The 7,934-nt window shown below is 59.6% G+C and overlaps 1 protein-coding gene across 1 annotated transcript; it reads left to right on the top strand.

Moving 5' to 3' along the window:
* Positions 1-1,948: 1,948 nt before the first annotated feature.
* On the top strand, positions 1,949-6,143 carry TRIM50 (tripartite motif containing 50). The gene is made up of 6 exons (XM_075518069.1): positions 1,949-2,353; positions 3,272-3,367; positions 4,245-4,475; positions 4,796-4,818; positions 5,103-5,227; positions 5,536-6,143. Exons 1-6 carry the CDS (start codon positions 1,949-1,951, stop codon positions 6,141-6,143), a joined length of 1,488 nt encoding a protein of 495 aa, XP_075374184.1.
* The last annotated feature ends 1,791 nt before the right edge of the window (positions 6,144-7,934 follow it).

Below are 7,934 nucleotides of genomic sequence, written 5' to 3'. Positions count from 1 at the left end.
AATCCTTTAACCTCTGTCTCCACTTCCCCCACCCCACAGCCTCTGGAGGGGTGCCCCAAGGCTGGACCCTCCTGGCTGAGAAGTCTTCCTCATCCCCAGCTTCCCTGGGCAACACTGAGAGCGAAGCCACGGGCTGGCTGCAAGTCAAGAACCAACAATAATTCCACGAGAAACCATTTTTTGCCCAGTCAGACAAAAACACGCATGTGCCTTGCCCCGTGCTGGAGGAGCGACACTTTGGGTTTCCTTCTGGTCTTTTCCAAAAGAACAAAAGGTTTTCACCAAACAAGAAAAAAATACCATTTCAACCAAAAAAGAGCTTTAGTTGATAAGAAAGTGTTTTGCTGGTAACATTTCCACTGACCCAAGCAGTGCGGATGAGTAAAAGCCCAGCGGGACTCGTGGAGACTGGCTGCTCAGGGAGGCAAACACCGCCAGCTCTTATCAAGACTCCTGCCCACACGGTCACATGATGTGCGTGCCCGTACCTGCGCGGCAGGGCGGTGGGCAGCCCTTCGCGGGGCTGTGTCACTGTCCTCAGAGCAGGAGAGGAGGACAAGAGGCTGCCTGGCCTCTCCCCGGTGAGCAGGGACATCCCCGGCGGGGCTGAGGCTGCAGGAGGGGAACAGCTCAGCTCCCCGTCCTGCCGAGGGGCCACCGGTCCCGCCACCTGCCTTGTCCACCCCTCCGACAGGGTGGAAATCTTCAGCTTGATCGGGAGAAGCTGAGTGACGTCCATTAGACTCGGTGCACCGGGACGAGCAGAGCCCAAGCCGGGGCCAGGAGGAAGCAGTGCAGGGCACGTGAGTGATGTAGCGAGCGGGAGGCTGTTATCTGGGTCTCCGGAAGGTGTTTCTGTGTGAGCAGAGGGAGCAGCTGAAGCTGGTTCCCTCATATGGAGTCCTACGGTGTCTGATGGGTCACAGGCTGACGTTCAACCTTTCCTTGATTCACCAAGCTCCTATAGCAATGTATGATAAAAGTTGAGCTCAGGTCGCAGCCTCCCCTGTCCCTGGAGAAATTACTGAGTCCCTGATTTATTTTCTTCAACTTCAGGTGATGTCTTTGACTTGCCCAGGATCTTGGCAGTTATATCCCACAGTGCCGGGAACAGCAGGGGAGGCAATGCTGCACAAACCTTATAGTTCAATAGGCTGGCCATGTGCAGCCCCAGGGCCGGTGGGAGAGGCAGGGATTTGGGTTCGTGTCTCTTGGGGGTGCTGGCCCGGAGTGTGGTGCACTGCGGGGACCAGAGACTGCAGTGCGTTTCAAGGGGGTGAGCTGCAGTCACAGCCCTGCACGCTATGCCTCAGCTTCCCAACCCTCGAATCAGTCGGATCCAGCCTCACAGGTGTGTACTGCATGGTGGTTGCCCTGTCTCCTAGATAAATGTGCTCTTTATGATTTCCTTCTGCTTTTGCTTAGATGTATCACTTGAGCTAATGCCAACGCCAGTCATGAGGATGTCCATGACTGAGACAGATCCCAAAGAGATCTGTAGGAATTCATACAGGCCAGGGTCAATATTGGAATTTTTTAGCAGAAAATCCCTCTCGGCTCTGTCTCCAGCCCTGACACACAGGCAGGTCTGCCCTGAGGTGGGCTGCAGTCTGACACACCTGCTAGGCAAAGGCCCCACATGGGAACAGCTTGGTGGTGACTTCTGACACCTTAGGCAGATCTAGCAGGTGTATCCAGGTGTGGTCTCACGTCTCCAGAGCCCAAACCCATCGTGGGTTAAAACAAGCATCTCAGACTTTGCGTGGAGCCTAATGATGAGTTTGCAACTGTCTGCGCTGCTGGCGGGGGCGGGTGGAGGTGTCTCTCTGTTTCGCTTTCCCTAGGTGCTGAGCTCTGTCTTCACTCACCTCTGCTTATCTTGCTCTTGGAACAGGGCTGATCTCCCACCCATGTTTCCCTGGCCAGGTCTGCCCAGGAAAGTGGCAAGATGGCTCGGAGGATGAGCATCGACGAGCTGGAGGACCAGCTCCTCTGTCCCATCTGCTTGGAGGTCTTCAAGGAGCCCCTGATGCTGCAGTGTGGGCATTCATACTGCAAGTCCTGCGTGGTGTCACTCTCTGGAGAGCTGGACGGGCAGTTCCTGTGCCCCGTGTGCCGCCAAACCGTGGACTGCAGTGCCTCGCCACCCAATGTCACGCTGGCCCGCGTCATCGAGGCGCTGCAGAGCCGGGGCGAGGCAGAGCCCACCCCAGAGTCCTGCCCAACGCACCACAACCCCCTCAGCCTCTTCTGCGAGGCCGATCAAGAGGTGATCTGCGGGCTGTGTGGCACCATTGGCGACCACCGCCAGCACAAGATCACCCCCATCTCTACCGCGTACTGCCGGATGAAGGTTGGCAGGCAGAGCCAGCTGGGGCTCCTGGTGGGGGTTAGGGCACCTGCAGTACGGGCTGGCCAAATGTCCCCTCTCCTTCAAGGGACAGGCTGGGAACGATGCCAGTGTGGGGAGCATGGTCCCACAGCACAGCCATATGTGGGGCAGGGTTCCTGGGCTGGGGGGCAGCTGTTTCCCAGGCTGAGCATGTCCCCATGTCCCCAGCTGAGAGGGCTCAGGGTTTCGGTGGCTGAACCGTGGTGGAGAGAGCCGGGGCTCAGGGAGTGTTGGCGGGGCCTTTCAAGACTGTTTCCAAATACCATCAAAAAGATTCTGGAGATAAAGGCTGAGGCGAGGTGCCACAGGAGAGCAGGGAGGCAGGGAAACCGGAGCCCCAGCCAGGCAGAGTAAACAGCTGGCGTCCCTTGCCCAGCATCACATGAAAGCCCCAGGAATGGAAAAGCACAGGGCCACCCGTCCCCTCTGCTCCTGGCACCGGGGAGATAAGAGCAGGAGGCACCAGAAATGCTGCTGCCCCAGCCAGGCTCTCGGCACGGGCACTGGGAGGGTGCCACCGGCCTGGTGCTGGCTTGTGGCTGCTCGCCACCTGCTCGCCCAGTGCAGAGCTGCCACAGGGTGTGAGATATGGAAGGCTGGGAATGGGAGCAGAGACATGGTGCTCCTGGCAAGAGTACTTGATCAGCAGCATCCAGATCAGGGCCATGCTCTGAGCGCTCTCCTGCCTCTGGCAACCCCAAATCCTCTAGATCAAGAGAGTAAAGATCAGCAGGACATGCAGGGCCCCAGAAAGCTTAGAGAAAGCTTAGGAGAACGTGGCTTCTCAGGGCCATGTGCTCCTCGAGTGGCTGACAAGCACTGCCTGCGATCAAGGAGGCTGCCACAGAGGTCCCTCCTACAGAGGTGCTGTCTTTTCAGGAGGAGCTGTCTATGCTGCTGACTGATGTCCACCAGTACAAGAGGAACCTGGATGAACACTTCAGCAAGCTCATCAACAACAAAAGCCGCATTGCAGTGAGTGCCATGTGCCAAGGGAGCCTGTGTCCCAGTCCTCTGTGTCCCACGCAGCCCCTGGAGCAACCTCTGCTCCTGGGTCTCCCCAGCTTGCCTCCTCTACTCCTCTACTTCTCTTCCCCCTTCCCTGGGATAGCAGACAGGGCTTATCTTCCACCCTGTTCCCTGAGGTTTGTGTTCTCCACGAAACATAGACCTGTTTTCGGAAAGGGTGACGTAGCCGACTCTGGTGGCACAGCCCTGTTTTCAGAAGGAGTGAAGTAACCCTCACTGAGTGTCCTGGCAGGAGCAGCAGTCAGAGCTGGTTTGACCGAATGTCCTTGGAGGTGGGGAGATAACAGGTGGAAAGGACCCCGCTCGGAGCAGGCTTCCCAGTCAGAGCAACGCCATTGGTTTCACATTGAGTTTATGCCTGGGTTAGCTGTGTGTCCGTTTCCCATGCAGCAGACGTCTCCAAGAGACCTCCTAGCATCCCTTCTGAGGCTAAAGCTTCCCAGTGGGGCTCCTCAGAAGGGCTCAACCCAAATGCAACTGGAGCTGCACTTTCTCCCCCTTAGCCCAGGACACAGGTTGTTCCCTGGGAGCAGAGGGATCCAGCAGCTCTTTCAAGGCTCTGACGAAGCTGGTTGGGACATCAGGAAATCAAAATCTAGGGAGAAGAGGTGTAAGACAGGGGTGCTGTCGTGGTGAGCTGCTGAGGACAGCAGGATGAAACAACACCTAGCCTGCTGTACAGAGCTGCTCTTTATTTGGAGAGCCAGTGGAGGGCAGCTGGGTGGGACACGTTGACATTGCTGGTGGCATCTCTGAAACCAAAAAGCAGGTGAAGGGGATAGAGCAAGGCAGCCCTGCACAGCTGCTTGCTGTCTCCCGGCAGAACGAGGCGGATGTCTTCAAGTGGGTGATCCGGAAGGAGTTCCAGGAGCTTCACAGGTACATCGATGAGGAGAAGGCCACCTTCCTGGAGAGCATCGAGGGGAAGGCAGCCCAGCTCATCACCTCCATTGAGTCCCAGGTCAAGCAGACATCAGATGCCCTGCAGAGGCTTAAGGAGATGCAGAGCTCTCTGGAGGCACTCAGCAACGAAAGCCAGCTTGATTTCATTCGGGTGAGTGCACTCGCTAGTGAAGGCAGTGACAGTCAGCCAGGCTCTCCAGCCCTCAGCTTGCTGCTCACAGCCCTGAGCCCTGCCCTGGGCAGTGGGAACCCTCACCAAGCATAGCTGGGACACCACAAGAAGCGAGATGTGGGTACCCTCTGTCCAGCCAGGGCTTCCCCCAATGGGAGAGACCTGCCCTCCATGAGAGGTGATGCCCTTAGCTGTCCCAGGAGAGGAGAGCCCTGGGCCTCCCCAGCCCCAGGTATGAGAGGAGCTGCCATTCTGTCAGGCTCCCACCACCGACTCTCTCTTTCTTTTGTGTTTTCCAGAAATATGGCTCCTCCCAGTTCAGGTGAGTGGTGGGACCCAGCAGCAAACAGCATCAATGGGGATGGCAGTGCCTCTGCACCAGGGCTAGAGGTCCCAGGCCAGTGGGCATCTCAGCATTGCTGGGGCAGCCTCGCATGGACAGCACTGTTGTGATGGATAGCCACAGCCAGAGCCACGTACTCAGCCCCAGAGGAGGGCAAGAGCAGCTGGTGAGACATCAGTGGCTCCAACACACAGGGCAGCCAGGTGAGAAGAGGTCACACACCGTCCTCGTCACCTGTGTCACAGCTGCCCGTGTCTTTTCAGGTCACAGCTCCCCAGCCTGCACCCTGGTGATGGCATCTTTAGCCCCGTGTCCTTCAAGCCGTGTTTCCACCAAGACGACATCAAGATGACTGTGTGGAAGCGCCTGCACCGCCGTGTCCTGCCAGGTACCGACCCACCCCCCTGGCAGCGCGCCGGGTGCCCTGGCTCACTGGCATGTGGGATAGGCTGCCCAGCCAGCGTCGCTCTGCCCCGGCCTCTGTCTTGCTCTCTGCTTGCGTGCATCTCACCCCCAGGAGAGCTCCTGGAGCAGTGGCTGGCTGTGTCTCATGCTGGTAGCAGCCTGCTCTGGCATAACCCTCCAGCTGCTTGAAGTTCAGCAGTGCCAGCTTGTCTGGCTGTGCCGCCCCCGGGGTTGCCTGGAGCAGGACCCCTGCCTGCTAGTGTGCGTAGAGCCCGCGTGCTTTCCTTCTAGCTCCAGAGACACTGAAGCTGGACCCAGTGACAGCGCATCCCCTCCTGGAGCTCTTCAAAGGTGACACGGTGGTGCAGTGTGGGCTCTACCAGCGCCGGGACAGCAACCCCAAGCGTTTTGACTCCAGCAACTGCATCCTCACCTGCAAGGGCTTCTCCTGTGGCCAGCACTACTGGGAGGTGATTGTGGGCACCAGGAACCACTGGCGCGTGGGCATCATCAAGGGCACAGTCAGCCGCAAAGGGAAGCTCAGCAAGTCTCCCGAGAATGGCGTGTGGCTCATCGGCCTGAAGGAAGGGAAGGTCTACGAGGCCTTCAGCACCCCGCGGGCCACCCTGCCGCTGACCACTCGGCCCCAGCGCATTGGCATCTACCTGCACTACGAGAAGGGCGAGCTGACCTTCTACAATGCCGACAACCCCGACGAGCTGAGCCCCATCTACACCTTCCAGGCGGAGTTCCAGGGCCAGCTCTACCCCATCATGGACCTGTGCTGGCCGGAGCGAGGGCCCTACTCCCCCCCCATCATCCTGCCTGTGCCCGCTGTGAGCCGGCACCCCCGGGCGCCATACAACCATCCTGCCCCAGAGGAACCCACGAAGCTGTAGCCTGGCCAGCGGGATGAGGCTGTGGCCGGGGAGGGCTGTGGCTGAGTCCCGAGGGCCCGCAGCAGAGGACAGTCAGGCTGCGTGCAGGGTTGGCCTCCCATGGAATCTGTGGTACTGCAAAGCTTCAGCAGCACAGGAGGCTCCTTCCCCTCTCCTCTAAGAGCATAAAATGTCAGCCTTGACCTGTGAATCCCCATCCCTAATCTAGGAGGCTGACCCAAAAGCTGGCCTGTGAAGACCTCCCTATGGAAAGGAGTGCCTGCCTGAAAAAGCGTGAGCCATGAGCGTCCGGGGTCTTTGTTGTCATGTCTTTCCTCTGAATAAATAGTTTGCGTCAAGCAAGCTAGTTGCTGGCTAACACCGGTACCGTCTCTGAGGAACCAACCCGCAGCCAGAGCTGAGCGGGCAGCCGCAGTGCTCTGCAGAAGCGCGAGGGACTGCCAGGAGGGGAAAATAGGGGCCAAAAAAGCAGCTGCAGAGAGCCGTTTGCCAGGCAGCAGAGGTCAGCCCCCGGTGGGAGGATGCCAGCCTGCCCAGGGCAGCGCCTCTTCCAGCTGCTCAGGGACGCGAGCTGGCGTGGGGAACCATGTTCACAGCCTGCCTGGGTGGGACACCGCGCCTGGGGCCGCGGGCTGAGGCAGTGTGAGGGGAACGGGGCCGAGCACCCGGACGCAGCGGGGAGCACAGCCTGACCAGCTCGGCCACCCTGCAGGCAGCCCGGCAGCAGCTCTCCGACGGCCCCTCCCTGGGCCCACGGTGAGCCGTTGTTCCCGCTGACCACAAAGAGTCACCTGGGACCCATTCCTAGGGCTCGTCACCAAAATTCACAACCAGCCCATGCCAACTGTGGAGAGGGCCCTCGCCCAGGGAAGTGGTTGAGTCCCCATCCCTGGAGGTGTTTCAAAGCCGTTTGGATGAGGTGCTTAGGGACATGGTGTAGTGGTGGTCTTGGTGGCGTTAGGTTTAGGGTTGGACTTGATGATCTTAAAGGTCTTTTCCAACCTATACGATTCTGTGATTCTAGGACACAAAATATACCATTACAAGGGTGAATATTTATTCCTGCGCATGAGGTGTCTCTGCCAAATTGGCGCACCCCAATGTGGCTTTACACGGGGTTCTTACACCCTTCAAACGCTCAGGTCCAACACAACCGGACTAATCACTAGCACGCACACCACCCGTTACCAATCACAGTAAAACCGTGCAAAGCAGCTCCAGTTTTGCAGTGTTCTTGCTGTTGTCTGTTGATGCAGGCGTGCCTGGAGTCCCTCTTGCTGGAGTTACTGATCTGTGACGCCGGAGGACGCTGGGAGGTTGCAAAGCCGTGTCAGAGGGGCTGGGACGCGGGCTGACCCGGGGAGCCTTCATCCCTCAGGGACAGCTCTCAGCTCCCAGGAGCCAAGTCCTGCTTTCCAGGGCCGGGCTGTCCTCTGCTTTGGCTTACTGCAGCACGACCAACACCAAAGCCTCCGGGACAAGGCCACCGCCCGCCGCGCCGCAGCCCGGCACGGGGACTCACGCACCAACAACGCCCCAGCCCCGGCAGCGGCTGCCCCGGCAGGCTGCGGGCGCTGCCCTGGCGCCGCACGCTGCTCTCCTCCCCGCTGCCGGGCGGGCCCGGCCGAGCCCTCACGCCCCGGGGGCGAGGGGGAGGGGGTGTGTGTGTCACCGGGCCCAGACCCGACCCCGCCCGGCCGCCCCTCCTCCCCAGCCCGGGAGCTCAGCCCGCCCCCCCGCCGGTGCCCTGCCTCCCCCGCCCGCCCCTGCCCGGCCCGCGGCCCTGGGGGC

This window comes from Mycteria americana, chromosome 15 (genome assembly GCF_035582795.1).
Source record: "Mycteria americana isolate JAX WOST 10 ecotype Jacksonville Zoo and Gardens chromosome 15, USCA_MyAme_1.0, whole genome shotgun sequence".
Classification (NCBI taxonomy): Eukaryota; Metazoa; Chordata; class Aves; order Ciconiiformes; family Ciconiidae; genus Mycteria; species Mycteria americana.
The sequence above is the reverse complement of the archived record's forward strand: the minus strand, read 5'-3'. Positions and strand labels throughout refer to the sequence as shown.